The following is a 22,148-nucleotide window of genomic DNA, read 5'->3' as shown; positions in this document are numbered from 1 at the left end:
CTCCCTGCTTTTCCTCTTTTCGTCGATGAACGAAAGCGGATGTGGGCGAGATGCAGCAGCGGAGGTGCAGATGGAAAGCGGAGCTTGCTCTTGTATTTGTCGCCCGGTGTACTCGTGTGCTTGTGGCTGTTTATGCGCGAGTGTTTGTGTGTGTGTGTGTGTGCGCCTCTCGCTAGAGGGGTATCCGAGGTCTCATTGGCGCAGCCCGTTTCTCGATCAACCTCACTGTGCGCTTGTTGTCTGTGTGCGACACCTGACATGCAAACACGTTTTGCATCGAATGCTCTTTCGCTCTCTCCCTCTCATTGGGCCCCGAAAGAAACAGAGGGAGAAAACACTCGATGAAGTCGAAAACAACAAAAAAGACTTGTGCGACTGCGGAAGAGGCAAACAATAGTATATACATATCTATATACATATATACTTAGCTGTGCATACATATATACATGCATATATATCTATATATCTATATATCTATATATCTATATAGATCTGTAGATATATAGATACGCTGATGTATGGTATGTATATCTATGTATCTATATCAACCGCTAATGGTGAGGCAAAGACAAAAAAGACGGGAAAACAGCAACATAGAGAGATAAGGAAAGAAGATTGATCATGATGCTTGTGCTCCTCTCCCCACACCTTTTCCTTTTCTTTCTTTGTTTTTCTTCACTTCTTCACTTCTTCAATTCTCCTCTTCTTTTTCCTTCGTTTTTTGTTTTTTTTTTTATCTCTCTTCCCTTCTTCTTTGTTGTGGGTGTAGAGGACCGAGAAGAGTATGTACAAACTAGGCACGGGGAGAACAGGGGCACCCAAGGAAAGGGAAAAAAAAGAGCGACACTGTACACCTTCATGTATGCGCTTGCGCAGCACACGATCAATGGTCGCGCTGAATCGACGGCCAACATCCACCGATACGCAGGTTTTTTTTTTTTTGTGAGCTTTGGTGTGCGTGTCCATGTGTGTGTGTGTGTGTGTGTGTGTGTGCTTCTCTCTCTCTCTGTGATTTTCTTTGTTGTTCTGCTTGCAGGCGTGCTGTTTCACTCCCTCCGACCTTCCCTGCTTCCTACCCGTGCCTCTCCTCATTTTTGCTTCTCTAACACAGAAAGCACCAACAGACAATCCAGACTCTGACCCCAACAAGGGCTTTTGTTTTTCCCTTAAAAAAAAAACTATTTTTGTCTAACTTGAATGTGTGTGTGTGTGTGTATGTGCCTTTGGTTTATCTTTCGCGCCTTACGCTTTGACATTCTCTTGTTTTTACATATTTATCTATGTTTTGTTGCTGCGCGTTTTGGTCTGTGTGAGCTCGTCCATGCTTGGCGCCGTCGTGTCAACCATTTTTCTTGGTGTTCGTTCCGTTGTTCTGCCTACTCTACCTTCTCGTCGGCGCTCGCACGTTGTTGCTTCGTTTTTTCGTTTGGTTTCCGTCGATGGATGGCAAGGAAGAGAAAGAGCGTGTGGATGATTCTTTGAACCACATGAGGAGTGGAAGCAGGGAATAATATACAAATCGACTCACATGCTCTTCGCACATGCTGTGCTACCTCCGAGCCGCCGCTATGCGCTCTCTACATCCTGGGTAGGTGAAGACACACGCAGGGACACACCTACACACAAAAAAAAAACAGAAAAAAAACAAAAAACAACAAAAAAAAAGAAAGAGAAGAAGATAATGCGTGCGCACATGCGCGCATTTTCCTATGAACAATCAAAGCGTTGCCCGCTTTCGGGCACAGATGCGAAAAAGGAGGGCGTGGTAGAAGGAGAGGCGTGAGTTGCCCGAAATCACGCCCGTCTTCCACCCGTCTTGTATATTCTCTTGGTTTTTCCCTTGTGATGGACGGTTGCGCTCTGTACTCGCTGAAGAAGGGGAAGAGAAAAGAGCGACGAAAACAAGCCGGCAGTGAAAAAAAGAAGCGTGCCTGTGTGCTCTCTCGTGTCTCAAGGTGTGCACACCTGCGTGCTCATGTGCGAGTACGTCTCTGCGTACCCGTGTGCGTGTGTGTGTGTCTCTCCCTCACCCCCTGAGCGCACGCAAATTAGGGTTTGGGAATGACACCGCTGGCAAGGGGGGAGAGGGAATCCACTTCGATCGCCGTCCCCGCACACACGGACATTCAAGAGCAAAAAAAAACGAAAAGACTGAACAAGAAGATAAAAAATCAGCAACCTCGTTTACTACTCACGCACAGAATACAGGAACCAACTATCCAACCAAACAAACACACAAAGAAGTAAGTTACACACGCAGAACAACACACACGCACACAAAGATGCGGAACGCTGTCCCGCTCTTTTCGTTTTTGCTCATTTTTTTGGTTTAACCTTTCTTGTGTGTTGCCCGGGCTTACCTTCAGACATGTCTCCCGCCCTCTATCTGTCTCTCTATCTTTTTTCGATTCTTTACTCTTTTTTTTGTTTCGCTTGTCTCGGTCGATGTGATATGTCTTCTATTTTGTTTTTGCTTTGTGCATCTTTCCTGTTCGGTTTTCTTTTTTTTTTTTGCCTCGTATTTGCGGTTTGTGTCGATTTCGTTTTTTTTTTTCTGCGGTCCTCGTCTGCGTGTTTGCCAGTTGCTTCTCCGTTCTCTCTTTTACACGTTTTTGTATTCATGTGCGGCGCGTTTGTGTGTATGTGCGGTGCCTCGCGGGCATCTCTGCCGGTCTCTGTAGAGCAAAGGCTAAAAAAGAAGCACCAAAGAAACACGTGGATGGATAGTCGAAACAAAAGATTGCTGCTACAGCTGGACTTATCTGTTCTCCCTCTCTCCCTGTCTGTCTGTTTTTTAAGGTGTTTTTCTGTCTTGTCCTTTTCTTTTTTTTTCAATGATCGTTTTTTTTTTTTGCTCCCCCCCACACACCCCTCACTTGTTCTCTTTTCGAGTTGTGTCTTCTCTGGTTTGGCGTTGTTTTCGATTTCTATTTTGCGATTCCGCACCCCTCCTCCATATCCCTCCCCTGCAACCCGGCGTTGTCGCGCCCCTCTCCCGTCTTTCACACTTCGACTGCCACACCTTTCCTTCTCTGTGTTTCTCTCTCCCTGTGCGCCCCCCCTGCGTCCTCGATGAGCGCACATCTGCGTTCTTCTGTTTGTTCATCTTCTCTTCACTCGTCTTCACTCTCGGGATTTTCAGAATTCTTTTTCTTTCGCGTCTTGTCTTTGTTTCTCCCCCACTTCCGCCGCCCCCTTTCTCTTCTTTGCGGTTTGTTATTGTTGTTGCTGGCGTGCTCCGGCTTTGAGCGGCCCCCGCCTCTCTTCGTCATCTCTCCCTGTGTTGTGTTGCGTGTTTCTGTGTCGTTCTGCCCTTTTTTGTTCATGTTACGGGACTCATGCCCCTGCTTTCCCCTGCACCGCCACCTTCCTGGTTGGTCTGCTCAGCGCATCGGTCGAGCACACACGCACACGCATACACCCTTTCCCGTTTTCTTGTTTATTCTCACTTTACATCACAACTGAAGTAAAGACGGATACGCCTTTATGAACATAGACATAGGCACGCGCCGAGGCCGCCGAGAATTCTCTCTTCGCCGCCTCTGGCTTCTTTCTGTCTCTCTCTCTCTCTCGCCCCCCACTTCTCTCCCTACTCTGCTGTCCGTTAAGTCCTACGCTGCCAGTCGAAGAAAGCACGACGGAGAGAGCGCAAGAAACGGATCAAGTGAGCCACGTTGGAGTTTGCTCAACCTGCGCAAGAGACGAGGAGGTGTGGGGTCATACGTAAAGCTTGTCGCATGCGCTGCGACAGCCAACGAAGGGCACCAAGAACAAGATTAGAGATCGAGGTAGCAGGAGTATACCGGCGCTCGAGCGATGCACCAAGGCAAGGACAACTTGAAGGCAGCAAAAAAAAAGGTGCCACTGGGTGCATATGGAAAACAGAAAAGAAAAACGAAAGGCGAAACGGAGGTGTTTCAGCTTCTCGCCTCGCAGGCCGAGAACTGGGAAAATACAACGAAAAGCAATCATGGCAAGACGAGGGGCTTTTTGCGTCTCGCGGGGTGACGCATGTGGAGGAGAACAGCGATCCCCCCCCCACACACACACCCACATACAAGCGCCCATACACATGAACCCCTGCATACACTGACACAGGCCCTCATAGAATCTCCTTGCTCTCTTTCATGGGCCATTGAATGTACCCTAGCGTTGATCGAACTCACGAGCACAGCTGAGGTGTGCGTTTTTGTGCGCATGTTTTCTTCGATCTTCCTTTTGTGTTCTTGGTGTACATATTTGTGTATGTGTGCATGTGTGCATGTGTGTGTGTGTGCATACGCGCGCAATGCCAGCTTTCGATGTCCTTGCGTGCGTGTTTGCGGGAGGGAGGGAGGGAGGGGGGGATGGGGGAGAGTTGATGTGCAGGTTGCAAGATGGACGTCGACACGGCTTTTCGTACAAGACGAGAATGACGATGTCGCTTTTCAGATTGTCTTCTTCTTCTTCTCGGCTTCCTCGCTTGTTGGTTTGTTTTGGCCTCTCTGGCTCTCTTCCATTCTATGCGAGTTTCTGCGCCCCGTTCTCTCTGCTCCTCTGTTCCTCTCTTCCCCCCCCCCGCCCGCACTTGCCGATAAGTAATAACAGAAAAAAGAAGGCAAATTGCGCCAGGATCCTTACACATCCTTGTTATTTGTGTCAATTTTTGTTTTCGATGTGTCTCCGCCCCCGCTGAAGTGGTGCGGACGACCACCGAAAGAGAGAGGGGGGAGGGGAGGATAGCTAAAAACGTGTAGCGGAGAGCTCTGTGCGACGAAGAGCGAGTGAAAGAGTACAAGCGAAGAGGACGAGAAGGGTGGGGCAGGGGCCATATTGTAAGTAGGCGGCCCCACTAATATAAGAAACCAGGGAAAGACACACACACAAAAAAAGATTCTTGCACGCACGTATAAAGAGTGAGTGCGCTGACTGACTGTTATGTTTTGAATCCAATGGAGCAAAAAGCAACTCTGCGACATGCACGTAAGCACGCACTCACACACCGCACAGCCCCCCTCCCGCCTCCTTCCCCCTAAATGGGGCATGCGTGTCCATGTGTGCCAGTGCATGTGAGAGGTGGGTGGGTGGGTAGGATGGGAGCGGTGCAGGGGGTCCCCACGCTCGTCTCTCTGCCTCTCGTATTCACCGCTGTGCATCATTTCTCGCCCTTGTTGCTCCCCTCCTTCCTTCCCCCCGACTTGCTGCAGCAGCCCTTGTAGTGTCATTGTCGCTTCCTGTGCGAGGGGGTGGGGTGTGGGGCTGAGGCGGGAGGAAGAAAAAAAAAGCGTCGACCTCCACTGCAGGGGAGCAAAGGCTCCCTTCGCCTCCGTTTGCGCACCAGCGTCGGACTCGTCTATGCCCCGCTCGAAGCTGCACATCCCATCGTTTGTGGTCTCCAACTTTTCCGCCGACGCCGCCCTCTTCTTCCGACCTTTTCTGCCTTTGCCTCCACGCGGGGCTTCACCTTGGTGAGTGCCCCACCACGACGAAGGCCATCAGCCGCCTCTTCCCACTCAACGTTCCCCTTACCGCGCTGAAATAAGTCAGAAGGCGGTCGAGCTCACATCGTGCGTCACCGGCACCGCTCCGGCAAGGGAAGACGCATATGTAATCAGCATCCACACCGTCACTCACACGCGTCGTTTCCATCAGCGCTGACTCTTCATCTCACCACTTCCTTGCGCTTTTTGTTTCCCCGTTTCCGCTGCTCACTCTTTGAGGCGGCGTCGACCACTTTTTGTTTGTGTGTGTGTGTGTGTGTGTGTGCGTATCGCCTTTTCGGCTTTTGCTGGGGCGCTCTTGCCTTTCTCACTCTCCACTTCTCTCACGCACACCGTTTTCTTTTTCTTTTTGTCTATCCTCACTACTCGTTGCTGCCCAGGTTGCGGAGGCTGTGGCACTTTTTGAGCACTGCACGAGCGACAGCCTTGGCGGCAGAGCTGATTGGTCTGGCATCCAGCAAACACGCTCCGTATGTCGTCGTCTTTCCAACTTCCCTTCTTTTTCTCACCCGCCCATCGCTGCGCCTGCTCACATCTCCGCCGGTTTCTTCGCTGCTTTTCGTTTTTGTTCTCTACATGCCTCTTCCTTTCTGATGCATGGGCTGCGCTGCTATATGCGCGCGTCTTTGCGTGTACCCTTGTATCCTTGAGCCGCTGCTGCTGCTGCTGCCGCCGCCGGCGCTCTGACCGACGTCTGTTGTGTTCCTCAGCATTCACGTTCTCCTCCTCTCGTTTCTCCCTTCTCTGCCTGTATGTGTTTGGGCTCTCTTGCAGTCCATCGCACATCTCCCTCCCCCTCTCTCAGCTCCTCATCGCCTTTACGACTGCGCCACGGCAGACGTTGCCAGCATCTTTTCTTGGTGCATGTGTATTTTGTTTCTTCGGGGGCGCCTTGTCATTACGGATGTGGGCTTCTGCCTTTTCTTCGCCATAATATGCGCATGAGTCCCATCCATGTAGCCGAAGCAACGCGAAGAACAAAAGAGGCTTCATGTGCGATGAGGTGTACGTACTGCGAGGCGGTCCGAAAGAGGGCGAGGAAGAAAGACGTTTTCTTCTGTTGTAGCGTTTCACTCATCTTCGTGATCGTTTTCTGCACCTCATTCGCATTTTGTTGCGTGCTTCTTTCGTGCGTCGCATAGGCATACGTCTGCTCGCCGGTTGGTGTGCGGGACACTGCCACTGCAGCGAGCGGTGACAGTGGCTTGCTTGGATTCTCGACTGGAGGAGCAGCGCAGAAGAGAGAGCTGTGGCGAAAGAAGATAAGCGGCGCAGGTGCAGCCTCTGCTATGTCACGCTCCCTCTCCCCACCCACCGGGGTGGTGGTGGTGACTCTGCGTGACTTCTGCCCTTTCTCTGCTTTCACGATTTTCCGCCTTGTTGCGATGTCTTTGGAATGCTTATGTGCCGCTCTGTGGGTGCCCTTCGGGGTGGACCTCTCTGCGCATGCGTGCGTTTTCTATGCTCCCTGTTTATCTCCCGCCTCACTGACTGGGGCGCGACTCGGCTGATGTGAAGCGCGTTTGCGCAGCGGGGCTGCGTCCTCCGCCGCAACGCAAGAAACAGTTTGTACGTGCATCTGCCTCGTAGGCGCTAACCCACGTGCGTCTCTATCCCTGTGCAACATGTATTCAGTGCCGCTGTCTGTGCCATTTTTTTCTGCGCTGCCTCTTCCCTTCTCTTCCTCCTGTTTTGGGTGTTCACCACATCGTCTCCCTCTGGTTTCGCTTCGGGGTAACGCACGCGCGTGTGCATATCACCCCCACCCTCGCCACGACGATCACATCGATACGTGCACCCCAACATAAAACTACTCGACAGTTTTCAATTTTTTTACCGCGTGACGTGTCCTTCTCGCCCTCTCGGTCTCCTTCGCTCCGATCCATCCTGCCCGTGGCATTGTTCGCTTTCGACACGCGCACACACAGGGAGAAGTACGAGTCGCTGCTGCTGCTGCTGCTGCTGCGAGTGCGCACCACCGACATAGGGACGCACCGCACAGGCGAAAAGATAAGCACCAACACAGGCAGATCAGCGCGACAGTGAGCAGAGGAGGATAGCCTTGGCAGGGCGCAGTCGCTGTTTGCCGTTTATTCTACTATTTCGGCGAAGCGCTGCAGAGCGAGACAAAGCTCGTATCGGGTTTCCCACTTCCACGCGCATACACCGGCACCCAAGCAAATCCAAAGGCACCATGAGCAACGATCCGAAGCCCACGAAGCCTGACCCACGTGTGGCCAACAACGACGTCGCGTCTGACGACGGCAGTGATGGGAAGGGGGATGTAGCGGCGCCCCCGGCCTTCCTTCCCACAGCGGGCCGCGTGGAAGTGCACCCGCTGGTGCTGCTGTCCCTGGTGGACCACTACGCCCGCATGAACACCTCTGCCGTTCAGAAAAAGCGTGTGGCGGGGTTGCTGCTTGGGCGCTACGTGCGCGACTCCACAGGGATGCAGACACTCGACATCAACAACAGCTTCGCCGTCCCCTTTGACGAAGACCCGCAGGATGCCGGCGTGTGGTTCTTCGACACGAACTACGCCCAGGAGATGTTTGCGATGCACAAACGCGTGTTACCGAAGGTGAAAGTTGTGGGATGGTACTCCTCCGGCCCCACTATTCAGCCCAATGACATGCTGCTGCATCTTCTGGTCGCGGATCGCTTCTGTCTCAATCCTGTCTACTGTGTAGTAAATACCGACCCAAACAACAAGGGCGTGCCGGTGCGGGCCTACACAACGGTGCAGGGGCGTGAGGGCACGCGCTCGCTCGAGTTCCGCAACATCCCGACCCACCTCGGTGCGGAGGAAGCCGAGGAGATCGGCATCGAGCATCTCCTGCGCGATCTGACCGACTCCACCATCACCACGCTCTCCACGCAGGTGCAAGAGCGGGAGCTGTCCCTGGTTCATCTGTGCAAGGTGCTTCAGCAGATAGAGGAGTACCTCAAGGATGTCGGAAACGCCGTCATGCCGATCTCCGAGGATGTACTGGAGGTACTGCAGGAGCTGATTAGCCTGCAGCCGGAGATCTACGCCCGCCGCTCGTCGACCGAGATGATTCGGCACACCAACGACGAGGCGATTGCGACCTTCTTAGCGGCCATCGCGCGCTGCATCGGTGCGCTGCACGGCGTCATAATGAACCGCCGCAAGCTCGCGCGAGAGCTGCAGGAAATCAAAGATCGTCGCGCCCGCGCTGCTGAGACACGGTTGGAGAACGAAAAGATGAAGATCGAGGAGGCAGCCAAGGAAAAGGACACCAACCAGGCATAGGCGGGGGCAGCCACGTGGGAGCGACCGTGCCGGGTCGACGACGTTGATGTCGGCGGAGTTGTGCAGGTACAGCACCCCAGGCAGATCGGCGCGATACCGCACTTCCATAAAGGCCACACGTGCGCACACCCGATCAGCTGGTTGCCCCGCTGACTTCTGCGTTGCTATAGAGTGCGGATGGATGGAGGCGGCGGCGAGCTATGCCGCTCACGTGCAAGCGCTCTCCTTCTTCCCGCCTCACTCTTCCTCGGCTAGACAATGGGTGTTGAAGGCAAGAGGGAGGTGGGGTTTCGCTCGCCTTTCTTCCGGGCGTGGACACCCTGCCTTTTTCCAACCGCCACGCTGCCCCCATCCCTTGCGTGTGTGATGATACACGTGCAGAAGTGGGCCACAGATTCGGCTTTCGCGGGCGCGCGCGCTTCTCTGTCTCGGTTCATGCGCTTTCTCTCGATGTCTACATGAATCCCCCACGTGCGTCTCCGGGGTGTGCGCGTGTGTGTGTGTGTGTATGTGTGTGTGTATGTGTGTGTATCTTCTGCCTATTTGCCTTCTCGTCTTCAGGGAGTCTCGGCTTTTTGAACAACAACAACAAAAAAAACAGGAGCAACCGCGTCAGCGGCCGCAAAGCAGCGTTGCGCAAATCCCATGCCCCGAGTGCCGTCGAAGATTGCCATCTTCTCGCCCGCTCCAGCGCCTGTGCGCAAGGAGGACGGATTTCAGTTCGCCTGCTGCCGTCTTCCACGCGTCGACACGCGCGATAGGTGGCCCTGCGTGTATTTAGGTGTGCCAGCCACATCTCGGACATAGGCGCGCAAAATGAACGCGTCGGCGCGCACTCAAGTAGCCGCGGCTTCCCTCCTTCCCTTTTCCCGCGGCTCTGGTGACACGCTCGAGAAGGATCGGAGGCGACAACGCCCGGAACTCAGGTGGAGGGCACACCGTCTCCTGCATCTTCCGGACGCTCACGCCTCTTCGCTGTTTTCTTGCGGTTTTCCTTCCTGGTGGACATTGTCTGTCGCTTTCCCCCTCTGCTGCGGTCGTGCACCTATCGGTGTTCGTGCAACGGGAGGCTCTGCTGCCGATATCATCCCCTGCGGTATTGTTGTGCGTTCTCGCCCGTTGAGGGGCACACCATCCGTTCCGCGCTTTTCTTCGCTCTTCACACGCACACAACACAGATTCCATTCGCGGCATCTCTGTCGGCATCAGACACGAACTATAGACATCAATCAACGTCGCTCCGCCTCCCCTCGCTTCGCAATGCCGTCGGCGGAGTCGTGCATGTGTCACTGCCGTGCCTCTCACTGGAGGCCACCCGTGCCACAACCGAGCAGACCGCCGTGCTGCTGCGAGGAGCGATGTACCTGCACCCGTTGCCACGGCAGCGGTCCAACGGCTCCGTCGCAGTCCTCTCCTGCACAGAGCAGCAGTCTAGGCGCGCGGCACAGTGGCACCCCCCATGGCGGTCGGGCTCGTCACATCGATGCCACTGCTCACATGGGCCCGCACTCGTTTCGGCGTTGCCCTGTGTGCATTCCTGAGCAAGCGGAGCTACAAGAGGCAGACCTTCTCGCCCTTCAGCAGCGCTGCGAGGAGGCCCGCGTCGCCGATCGGCGGTGGAGGTCCGCCCTGACCCATGTGCTTGGGTCGCGTGGCCACCGTGGCGGCGGGCGCAACTCCTACCAGTCTAACACGGCAGAGATGCTGCGCCGCCAGCGCAACTCTTTTTACCAAAGAGCGGTGGATGACGAATACATGGCGCGGCGCCGCATGTTGCAGGCTGAGCTCGACGCACGACGCAACGAGATCGTCAAGACGCAGCGGGCGCGCGAGACGCTGCGCATGGAGGCTGCCTTAAGCGACGCGCGGGAGGATCGGCGGAGGAGTTGCGGCCCTCGTGCCTGCTCCCTCCAGAGGGCACGTAGTGCCGACCCTGCCGCGGGCGCCTGCCTCTCGACGCCGCCACCGCAGCGCAAGGAGCAACCGCCGTCGCTACCGAGTCACAGCAAGGACAGTGACCATGCTGTACCACCGTCGACGCAACCGAAGATCGAGTACCCAGAGCCCTTGCCAAAGGTAGAAAAACGTCCGCTGCCGCCGCCGCCAACGCACCCCGGCCGTGAATCATTACCGCAGCGGCAGCATCGTGAGAGAGTGTGCAGCCACGGGCCTGCTCCATTGGCGACCTGCTGCGCCGACTTTCACAACTCCTCCGCGCACGGGCAGTGGCACTGGGGATGGATCTGGTGTCCGTCCTTTGCATGTCAAGGGCATCACTCCTCTCAGTCTCCACGTAATCACGTGAGGCTCCCCCGTTCTCCACCCGCGTGCGAAGTGCCGATGCCGTCGCTTGATGTCGAGCCGACATCTCGTCTGATCTCTCCGACGACTGGGGGAGATGCGGCGAGCGGTCACGCTAAGCCGGAGAAGTCGCTGGAGTGCCTAGAGCGTGACGCTGCTGCAGGAGCCCCTACTAACCCACCGCAGCCGAGCAGTGCTGTCTCAGCCGCTGGTGCCGATTTCGCTGCCGCATGCCGTGCAGGGAAGGGCCGTCCCGAGTGCGTGCGTGGTGGGTCCTCGCAATTCCGCAGCCACAGCGCCACCTCCGTGCCCTTGACCTCTCCTCGGTTTGGCCGCAAAGTTTTCATCACGGATGACGTCTACTGCGACCGCCGTGCCCGTTACATTGCCGAGTGGGAGGCGTCTGGTGCAGTGCAACGAGTGCCAGCCTCGTCGCGAAGCCCCAGTGCACCTTTCCCAGAGAAGACCCCCAAGTGGCGCACCACTGGCAACGATGCTTTCACCGAGTAGTCTGCTGGCTCGCCATTCTGCGGCGGCTGGCCGCCCCATCGGTTGTATCTTGGGTTGGCGGCCGGCTTTTCCGCGTCTTGTTTGCTAGCTTGGGTGTGATAGATACGCTTTGCTACTCTCTGTTATCATGTTGCACCTCCTTTCTCATCTCCAGCACCTCCTTCCCCCTGCCCGGCTGCGTTGCCTCGTTGAACATGGTGAAGGCTCTGCCTTCCTGCGGCGCCACCGCTCTAAGCCAGCGGCACCGAACCTTCCGCGAAAGAGACCCACACGTGCACGGGGACGTTTTTTTTGCCGGCTAACTCTCTATCATCCAGGCGCCACGCCCACGGAGGCGCACGAAGTGCGTGATGGTACGCGCATGCACCTTGTATTATCTGTAGCTGTACTGTTTCTTTCTTCGCGTTGTGATGTGGAGAGTAAGCGTGAGGGAGGCGCCGCCACGGAGGCCCATCCACTCACACACAGACACCCCTATAGAGGATCCCGTGGGGCGAGGGAGAAACAGCGGGGCGTGCTGCTGCGATTGGGTGGCTGGCCTCTTTCATCAGTGTTCCTGCTCTTCGCCTCACACGAGAGGATGGTCTCACTCTCCTTCTGTTTCCGGCGAACGTGTGTGTATACGGGGACCGCATAGATCCACAACGCGTGAGGTAGGTGTGCATATTTCTTTTCTGTGTTTGCTCTGTATGTGTGAAGCTTGTACGCTTCCTTGGCACCGCTATCTCTCTTGCAGGTGAGGTGCAGCAGTCGGCTACCCGACCTCTGGAAGGCGCAGAAGAAGGCATGCGCACGCAACACACGCACACAGGCATTTTTTTCTTCGCCTCCCGCGTTTTGCTGGACACCTCCACTCGCGGCCGTGCACCGCCGTCTCTCGTCACCGCTCTCTCTCTCTCCTACATGACCCGCATGTTGTTCGAACTTGTATCCTCTCTCTCTCGCTCACTTTGTCTTCTCTTGTTATGTTATGCCTTCCCGATAGACGTGCTCGCTCACCCCGTTGTGATGCCCCCTTTTTCTTGTATATATTTCCGTTTGTGCGATGCCACCGTCCATGCACACATTAGCGAAGCGTTGCCGGAGAGTCGCATACAATGCTGTGCCTGATGCTGCCCCCCCCCCTGCGTCCCATCAGCTGTGCCTTCTCTCTCTCTCTCTGTGTGTGTGTGTGTGTGTGCTATACCTGTGGGGGAGGAGGTCAGCTCAGCGGCCGACAGTGACGTTCATGGAGGGCGAGCCCACTATCCCCCAAAAGAAAGACATGCCGCTCACGAACTCGCGCCTCGTGTGGCCTAGTTTATGCTCCATGAGCGCTGCTTTCGCCCCCCCCCCCCCCTCCCTCGCCCCCCGCTACCCGATTCTCCCCTGCTATCTTTGCTGAGATGCATCCAGTCTGCCAAGCAGCGCGCATCGCCTGTGTAGCCACTTATTGCACTCTCTCGCACATCCTCACTCCCTATGACCTCGTCCCTTTTCCTTTCTTCATGCCTCTCTGCTGCTGGTGCTGCTGCGGTTGTGTTCAACGAAAGGGACGGCAACGAAAGCACGTTGACACCTCGACACACACACACACACACACACACACACACACACAGTCACAAACTGAGTCAGCTGCTGCTCCATCTTCGATATTCTCTTCCATCGAGTGCGCCCCTTTCCATCTATCAAACACTCGGCCACACACAAGCGAGCATCAGCGAAAAGTCTCGCGCGCTCCGGAACACGACTGAAGCGGTGGCGCGCCCCAAGTGTGCCCTCTCTGCCTTCTTCCCTCATTCGCTTCAGCCACAGCTGTGCGTCGTCGTCCCGTTTCGCGTTTGAAGTGGTGAACATCGAACTTTCTGCTCGGTCCAGGAGGAGACCCGCCGAGAGAACAGCAGCAGCAACATCCGCAGCTGCACGCTGCCTCGCCGCGGCCTCACCCCACACTCTCGTCCTCTTTCCTTGCGGCGCTCTTCTTGCCCTCCAACTATCGCCGATCGTGCCCCACCTCGCTCTCGCTGTGGCGTTCCTCTCAATACTCGCTGTCTCCTTCAGGCAGCAGCCCTCACCTCCCCCATTTTTTTCTCATCCCTTCCTCTCCCAGGCTCCAGAGAGGAGCGATGAGCCTTCATCTAGTCGACGCTGACGGCCATCTCCACTCCGAGAAAAGGCTAAAGGAGTACCTGACCACGATTGTGGCACCCAGCGTCTCGCAGAGCGGCAGCGCAGCGACAGCGGACGACGGCGATGGTGACAGCACTCTCGAGGCCATCGGCGTAAACTACCACGTCGTCGGCGTCTTCGGCGGGCAGAGCAGCGGCAAGTCCACGCTGCTAAATCATCTCTTTGGCACAGATTTTCAGACGCTCAATGAGGCGGTGCGGCGTGGCCAGACGACGAAGGGCGCTTTCATGGCACGCGCCAACGATGCTCTGGCCGGGGTCGAAGCCAGCAGCGCCGCTGTTGTCGCAGATCGGCTCGCCTCCGGCGCCGCGGACCGCAGCTCTTGCCTCAACCGCGCTGCTGCTGCTGCTGCGACCAAGGACGTTGCAGACGGTGCTCATGGTGCGTCGCGCACCGCGTCTCTTATGCTGGTGCTGGACTTTGAGGGCACCGATGGACTGGAACGGGGCGAAGACCAGTGCTTTGAGCGCCAACTCTCGCTCTTCGGGCTGAGCATCGCTGACACGCTCATCATTAACATGTGGGCCGTCGACGTTGGCCGCTTCAACGCCGCTAACCTGAACCTACTGCGCACCATTTTCGAGGTCAACCTGCAGCTCTTCAGCCACGACAAGTACGAAGCAGAGGAGAAGCCGACTTTACTCATCGTGCTGCGTGACTTCACCGAGGACGACCCAGCACCGAGTCTCGCCACGGTGCGCAAGTCCTTCGACACGATTTGGGAGGGCATCACTCGGCCAGCTCAGTTTGCGGGCGCCAGCATCGATGCTCTGTTTCACTTGAAGTACTACGTGATGCCCCACTACAAGCTGCAGAAGACGGAGTTCATGACCTCGGTGGAGACGCTGCAGCGCTGGTTTAGCGACAGCCAGTGCCCCGACTACCTCTTTTCCCACCGCGCCATGTTTCGCGGCGTGCCGCTCGAGGGGCTGCCGGCGTACCTGACAAGCTGCTGGGAGGCGATCCGCACGAGTAAGGACTTGGACATTCCGACGCAGCGTGAGATGCTGGCGCAGCATCGGTGCAAGGAGGCGAAGATGCAGGAGCTCAAGGCGTTCCGCCACTTCGCTCGGAACTACGAGGACAGGCTGCTTCACGGCGAGATGCTGCTGCGCTTGTCGGAGGTCCTGGACGAAGAGATGGAGACCCGCCTGACCTCTTTTTATCGGCAGACAAAGCTGTACAACAGCGACGTCGTGGGGCAGTACGCGAATGAGCTGGAGACAGAGCTAGTGAACGCCACAATGCGTGTATTGAACCGACTGTCCAAGGCGATCGCCGCCGAAGTGCTGTCGAACGCCGAGCCGCGCGTGCTGAACAGCGTCGAGGAGAGCCTTCGCCAGCTGCTCAAGTCAGCTCAGACACTGCCATTCAGCGCAGGCGAGGGCCCCGGCGCCGCAGAGGCTGCAGAGGTGAACGACGTGGAGGGAGACGCAGCGCACCTTGTCGGGGCACAGCGGATGGACTCGCCTGCGTGCCAGAAACTTGTTCGGAGTTTCTGGCGCTCTCTCAGCAGGCATGTCAACGAGGTGGTCGCGGAGGTCGCCGCAATGCCGCCGCGCGCCCATCTCTACGGCCGCTATGTCGCCCTCATCGCCCAGGATCCCACGACGCGGCTCAACGTGCTGAACATCGTCACGGACGCGCTCTTCCAGAAGGTGAAGTCGCGCATGGTCTCCATGGCTGACAGCGCGTGCGACACGATGCACGCCGGGTTCGAGCGCAGCCTCACCCACAACAGCGACGGCACCGCCCGCTTCTTCGCCACCACCAAGGGATTGCAGAAGGCCGTGCCAGCAGCTACGCAGGCGGGCGTGGTGGTCTTGGGAAGCCTCTTCTACTTCCGGCTGAAGCTGGTGGCGGCGGCCGACGACGACGGCATCGGCGCTGATGCTGCTGGTACGGCTCTGCCGCAGAGCCGCTCGGCTCGCCGTGTGAGGCAAGACCGACACCGAATACTGTTCAACGACAACGACGCCGAGGCGGCCTTCTACCTGAGTTACAGCACCTTTGACACCGCCCCCAAGTACCCCTACGATGTACCTGTGAGGTCTGCCGACTGCGACGGAGAAGAGGCTGGTGCCGCAGCGGACTGCATCCTGCTCAGCCAGCAAGCCACCGTGCGCGCCTACGAGCTATATAGGCAGAAGTGTGACTTCACGACACAGCTGCAACTGCGAACTATCGAGGCGGGCAAACAGCGACTTCCTGCCTGGGTCATTCCAGCCCTCTTCATTTTGGGCTGGAACGAGCTACTTTATGTGCTCACCTCGCCTGCTCTGCTAGTGCTTGTGGTCGTTATCTGCGCCGTTTTCTTCAAGCAGTTCTTTGTGTCACAGTGGCACGCGTTCGAGGAGACGGGCCCGGCCAGCGTCGTGATACCGACGAAGACGGTGATCCACACGCTGAGCACCCTGGTGCGCCCTCTGCTCGACTATGGACCGGGCCCTCGCACGGAGCGCACAGAGCGAAGCCACGATGCCGCTGCCGCGGTAGAGGAGATGTCCCATGTTGAGGCCACATGTACACACGTGGACCCGACGCTGGGCAGTGCCAACTTGCCAGCCGCCCCGGCTACGATGCGCCACCGCACAAGTCGGAAACTGGACTAAAGGCCCCCGTCGCAGCGGCAGGTTTTGCGGATTGGTGAGGCCGAGTATATCAGGACGCGCGCACCCAAGCGCGCTGTGTACGTGTGTGTTCGTTCCTGGTCTCCTATGAGTGCATTTGACTCTTGTTTCATCGCTATTTCTGTGTTCCCTCTCGGCAGGTAGGTGCCGATCGCATCCCCTCTCATGTCTTGCGCGGGCCTTGTCCTGTGTGCGCGTGTGCTGGAAGGCGGGGCGAGATGAGTCCAAGAGCGGGGGAATTGGCGGTGGGCAGGTGTGCGGGGGCCGCAGTTCAAAATACCGCAGCCGCATTGTTGTTTTCCTTTCCCTCTTTTGATGTTTGTGCTGTTATGGCTGCAAGTGGATGCCCTTTGAGTGGAGAACAGAACAGGAAGTGGACGCCGGTCTTCTTACCTCTCCGACGTGTGCATATATATATATATGTGTGTGTGTGCGTGTGTGTGCATATTTGAAGCCTTGTTGAGGCTGGTGCCCTCTGAGGCTCCCTGCTTCTTCTCTTGATGGTGTGCATGTGCACTGATGACCCTTGAATTTTGGTGTGGACGCACGACACTTTCTCTGCCTCCCTCCACCCCACTTTCTCTCCCTCTCAAACGGAAAAATCGCCTCCCGAACGGTGCGGCGCATCGCGTCGCACACGCGTCAGGTCTGCTCTCACAATTTCACCTTTAGCCCTGCTCCTCGTCCAACCACGCGGCGCCTTCTCATCCCTACTCATATTTAACTCACCAAACACCACCCACCCCCGAAACGATACACACACACACACACACACACGCAAACCTGTCTGCCACCGCCATGCAGAGCACCTACCCGAAACAGAACTGCGGGTGCGACTTCTGCTGCAGCCGCCGCTCCGTCAACGCGAAGAAGCTGGCGGCGAGCCAGGCAGCTTTCCAGCGAAGCGGCACGATGCAGCGCAACGGCTGCAACTGCTGCTGCCACAGCAGTGGGCCGGGCGGTGTCTCGTCCTTTGACCCCGACTACCCGGTGCCGGTCAACCAGACAGCCCTCAACGCTTCCCGCGGCCGCAACGGCGTACCTGAAGGAAACAAGTACACGATTCGGAACAGCTCCACGCGTGCGGCGGGGCCTGGCGCCTCGCAGACGGCCGGTGGAAACGGCTCGATGAAGGAGACGGCGGAGCAGCGCGAGGCCCGTGAAGCAGCGGAGCTAGATGCGCTGGAGCGCCTTCTCATGCTGGAGTACAAGGCCCGGACGCAGGCAACGATGGAGGCGGAGCGACTCAAGCGGAACGCCACGAGCCCGACTACTCGTGGTCCGAAGCCGGTGCCGGAGGGCTACACGAGTGGCTCGATAGCTGACAGGATGGGGTACTCGGCCTCTGGTACGGAGGGCCGCGGCAGAACAGCTGCCGGCGAGGGCAGCTTCGTTCCGAGTGCTTTTACGATCCACGAGGCGTATGCGATGGCGCACGATTGCCCTGCAGAGCCGCCGGCGCAGTGCCATGCTTCTCACCGCCTACAGGACACGCTGGATGACGTGCGCAAGGTGACCGCGGACCCCGTCCACACCGGTAACCGCCGCGCACTGCAGCAGCTGCTGCATCAGCATGGCATGGCTGAAGCGCCGACCAGCGACAACGGCGCTGCCACCGGCAAGGCTGCTAGCGGGACAGAGCCAAACGCCTTCGGCTCGTCGCTGGCGCAGATCCGCACGAGCTACGCGCACCCCCGCGGCGCCGGTCTTGTGTGGGTGCCAACGGCGCCGTCGGCTGCCGTGTCTCAGTCTTCCATGAAGGACTCGGATGCTTTGGTGGTGGAGCGCGGCGCTGCTGCCGGTGCTGGCAGCGCCAAGCGTCCTCCAGGGCTCTCGCCTGGCGCCGCAGCTGCTTTGGCCGCCGATGAGAAGCAAGCGAGCTGCGCCGCGTGCCACTGAGGTTGAGCTTCTCTTGTTTCCTTGCTCTCTGCCCACTGTGTGTGGTGATGCGCGCATGTATTATTTCTCCTCCCGCTCCCCGTGCTCTTTCTCTGTCCTCTGCCGCAGGGCGTATCGTCTCCCTCTCAGTGAACGAGTTTTTAGATCAACGGAAAGGAAAGCACACGCACACGAACCGACGCACGCACTACTCTTCACTCGCTTCTCCTCTTCCTATGATGTTTTTTCGCCTTGTTTCGCCCCTTCTCCGTGGAGCTGATGAAGCACAGACGCACGTACGCACAACTGTGCGTACGTGCCTACGGTTCTTTGTATGGTGATGCTCGCTCATGTACCGCAGTTGACATTTTTTTTGTTCACGCTTCTTTCCCGTGTTTACACCCCCCCCCGCACTAGCGAAGGTGAAGGGGAGGGGGGAGGGCGTTTGTGCTTGGCTTGTGTTCTTGATGTACATTGCACGCGGTGCTCTTCTTTCTCGGTCGCGTCTTGATCATCGCCTCGTGTGTATAGCGAGTCACTAGAAAATAAGATGTGATGATGGGGTGGGGTGTGAAGTGTGCGAAGAGGCCTCGTACGCCTGCCGATTTTTTGCGAAGGGCTTCGACATGTGTGCGGCGCGCCATCAGTGCGCTGAACTCTGTGTACTAGATGCAGCTAGCATGTGAGGTAAAGCCACGGTGGATGTTGATGTATGCGGTGCCTGTATCGCTTCTCATCGACACGCCGCACGGCAGCGGCGCAGCCGGTGCAGTGAAACGAGTGTGTCTCTAACGCCAAGTGCTCACACAAAGCCGTCTCCGCATTTCTGTTGTGCTTGTGCATAACGCTGTGTATTTTTCCAAGGTTCGCTCTCTGCACTCCTCATCTCTCTCTCCTGGTGCATGCTGCATGGCTGCCGCCCTCACCCCACATGCCCATCCACACATGCCCACCGGCGCATCTCTGCTGTTCCATGCATCACGAAGCGCTCCCTGTCCATCGTGTATCCACCTCAGAGGGCCTCTTTCGCATAACTGCGCCTCCTTCCATCTATACATAGCCGTTTTACCCTTCGCCCAACTTCACTTTCCCTTCCCTCCCCGACAAAGATGATCCGCGACCAGTGCCATGCTTACTGCCGGTGTTCCTACTGCGCGCAGCAGCCACGGGAGAAGTCTTTCAACGCTGGCGCCTCGATGTGGGCCGCCATGGAGGCGTTGGACCGCCCTGGGATGTCGAAGGATGAGCTCTATATGAAGAGCCTCCACCAAAGCCTTCGTGCCAAGGCGTTCTTGGACAGCTCCAAGAACGCTGGCAAGTTCATCCCGGACGAGCAGCTCCTGAGCAGCACGAAGCGCCGTGAGGCGAAGGAGCTGGCGCTGGCTGCGGAACTGGTGCCGGTGCGTCGCCGTGACCGCCTGCAGGAGCTGGTGTTGCTGGAGCACAAGGAACGCCTGCGCGAGGAGGCGGCCCTGCGTGAGGAGCGGCGTGCCCTCGGTCTACCCGAGGAGGAGGGGGAACCGGTCTCGGCAGTGCACACCGACTCCCCAGCATCGACGCGACCGTCGTCGAAAGAGTCGATGCAGCAGCGCCTCAGCAGCGGCGCTGCCACGCCGGCTTCCCGCTGCTCTGCTGAGCACGATCTCCACGTCATGCTGAAGGGCATCAGGGACATTGTGGACGAGGACCCCGCCGCCTCCTCAGACCCGCTGAGCCGCGAACAGGTGTACAAGCTACGCCAACTGATGCACACGCAGAAGAAGAAGACACGAGAGATGATTGACAACTGTGAGAACCAGCCGCACGTTTGCGGCCACTGCCTGGACGTGAACGTGCAGGCGCGTCACCTCAGCGCCTCGCCGCACGGTTCCGTGGCGTTCGGCTTGACTGGCAAGGTTATTAACCCCGAGGAGGGCGTTAAGTTCGGCACTGACACGCAGCGCGAGCCCAGCGGGCTTTTCAACGCGTCCACGGTGGATCCCGCCATGGTGTCTGCCAAGAAGAGCCGTCTGACCAGCTACAACGCTCATCCATACGGAACCGGCATGGTGTTCCTGCCGGTATCGTCCCTGAACGGAGGGAGCCGAAGTGCTGTGGGCGGCCAATCCACCCGCTTTCGCGCCAGCTTCAACAACAACATTGGCAGCGGGGAGACGGTGGAGGAGGAGCTGCAGTTCCCTGGCAGTACCTACAACGTCTACGATACCGGCCTCGCGAAAGAGGCAACGCCGCAGGCCGTGGCAAAGGCCGATAAGGCCCAGCGCACCGTCAAGATCGACGCGGCCTCGTCCAACGAGAGCTTGCAGTGCGGGGCAAATGAGCCGAAGGCCGCCGTGACTGCCGCGGCTGCCGCTCCTGAGCAGCCGACGTACAGCTCCTCGGCTGCAATGTGGATGACGACGAACCAGGATCGCGAGCTGGACATGAAGCGCTTTATGGAGTTTCAGCAGAAGCTGAAGGCGAACAGCAAGCGCGTGTATGCGGAGACCGCCAGCCGTTCGGCCAAGGCGCTCGCTGCCTAAGAGGGCGCACCCGACACTGATGCACTTACTCCTGTTAGACTCTGAGCGTACCGGGTGCTCCCCAGCTGCTGCGGCGAGAGGGGTGTGTCGGCGAAAATGGTGGAAAACAAAAGAAAACAGATGACGTGGCTTCGAGAGGCGCATCTGTGCGTGCACATGTAGACCCGAAAAGATAAGAATGTTGTGGTGCTGTTGGTGGTGAGTGGATTGCCGGTGCAGTGTCGATGAATAAAGGCGGGTGTTTGCCAGACTGCCTGCCGACAGGTATCCAGCACCCCTTCCACCACCCTTCGCGCACACACACACGCACACACACACACACACGTACATACATACACACACGTACGTACATACATACAGATAGACAATGGGCCAATGGGCGAGATTTGTTGCCGCTTTCGCCCCTGTCTCTCTGGTGCGTGTCGCACGCTCTCTAACCTCTCCTCCGACCACGGGGCACTGACGCTGACGCTCATGTCAAAATAAGGCTTCTGAGCAAAGACATCGTCGCGGCTCCCTCGCACTCCTTTTCTTTCTTTTTCCTGTGCTCTAGTTTGCCGCGGATGCGCGACTCTCTCACTTCATTGGCCCGCCTATTCGTACTTGCCTTCTACGCCCCTATGCTCTTCCCCTCCTTGCCAGCACTTCTGTTCCCCGTTCGCGCTCGGAGCTCACGACGTTGTGAACGCAGCGGTGATATGTACATAAAAGCAGTTTTATCTGTGCTTGTGCTTGTGTGCGTGAGCGTGTGCGTGCGTGCGTGCTTGTGTGTGTGACAACACGTTTTTTTGTTTGGGTTGCACCCCACCCTTCCTTGCTCCTCTCCCTCTTCTTCCCATCTCCGTGTGCCCGTGCTCGATGTACAGATACTACCACGCCACTTCGACCTCCCTCGCTGTTTGTCTTTCGGCATGGCTCTGTTTCTCTCTATATGACTTGATGATGAAGGCGGAGACAGACACAGACACAGACACAGACACAGACACAGACACACGCTCAGAGAGAGAGAGAGAGAAAGCAATTGACGCATGCCTGTTCTTTGGTTTTACCGTCTCCTTTTCTTTGTTTTCACTCTTGTACGCTGTCCTCTACTCGTCTTTTTTCGTTGTGCTCTCCTGTCGTCTCTCTGTGTGAGCCATCGGCGACACGTCATAAGCCCCCTCCAACGCCCTTCATATCTCTCAACCCCCTCAAAGAAGACAAGGATGAATGCAGCGTTCTGCATACCGCTTGTGTGTCGGGCTTGCGTTGTGCCCTTCTTTCTCCCTTCCTGGCCAGCGCGCGGCCGCACATGTGCTGTCATGCACCCTGTGTCTTCACTCCCTCGGCAGAGCGATAGAGAACCGGGTGGACGCTGAAGCAGCAGCGTCTCTTCAGGCGCCAA

The 22,148-nt window shown here is 57.3% G+C and overlaps 5 protein-coding genes across 5 annotated transcripts; all 5 read left to right on the top strand.

Moving 5' to 3' along the window:
* Window positions 1-7,674: 7,674 nt before the first annotated feature.
* On the top strand, window positions 7,675-8,754 carry LMJF_32_0390 (putative 26S proteasome regulatory subunit; the record flags this gene model as incomplete). Its single annotated transcript, XM_001685300.1, has 1 exon — window positions 7,675-8,754. One exon carries the CDS (start codon window positions 7,675-7,677, stop codon window positions 8,752-8,754), a length of 1,080 nt encoding a protein of 359 aa, XP_001685352.1.
* A 1,497-nt stretch (window positions 8,755-10,251) lies between these two features.
* On the top strand, window positions 10,252-11,565 carry LMJF_32_0380 (conserved hypothetical protein; the record flags this gene model as incomplete). The annotated part of the gene is made up of 1 exon (XM_001685299.1): window positions 10,252-11,565. One exon carries the CDS (start codon window positions 10,252-10,254, stop codon window positions 11,563-11,565), a length of 1,314 nt encoding a protein of 437 aa, XP_001685351.1.
* Window positions 11,566-14,138: 2,573 nt separating this feature from the next.
* Window positions 14,139-16,346, top strand: LMJF_32_0370 (conserved hypothetical protein; the record flags this gene model as incomplete). Its single annotated transcript, XM_001685298.1, has 1 exon — window positions 14,139-16,346. The coding sequence occupies one exon, from the start codon at window positions 14,139-14,141 to the stop codon at window positions 16,344-16,346; it is 2,208 nt and encodes a 735-aa protein (XP_001685350.1).
* An 816-nt stretch (window positions 16,347-17,162) lies between these two features.
* On the top strand, window positions 17,163-18,263 carry LMJF_32_0360 (conserved hypothetical protein; the record flags this gene model as incomplete). The annotated part of the gene is made up of 1 exon (XM_001685297.1): window positions 17,163-18,263. One exon carries the CDS (start codon window positions 17,163-17,165, stop codon window positions 18,261-18,263), a length of 1,101 nt encoding a protein of 366 aa, XP_001685349.1.
* A 1,088-nt stretch (window positions 18,264-19,351) lies between these two features.
* Window positions 19,352-20,764, top strand: LMJF_32_0350 (conserved hypothetical protein; the record flags this gene model as incomplete). Its single annotated transcript, XM_001685296.1, has 1 exon — window positions 19,352-20,764. One exon carries the CDS (start codon window positions 19,352-19,354, stop codon window positions 20,762-20,764), a length of 1,413 nt encoding a protein of 470 aa, XP_001685348.1.
* Window positions 20,765-22,148: the final 1,384 nt, after the last annotated feature.

Source organism: Leishmania major, chromosome 32 (assembly GCF_000002725.2).
Source record: "Leishmania major strain Friedlin complete genome, chromosome 32".
NCBI classification, from domain to species: Eukaryota; Euglenozoa; class Kinetoplastea; order Trypanosomatida; family Trypanosomatidae; genus Leishmania; species Leishmania major.
Note: the sequence above shows the minus strand (reverse complement) of the source record. Positions and strands in the feature narration are given on the sequence as shown.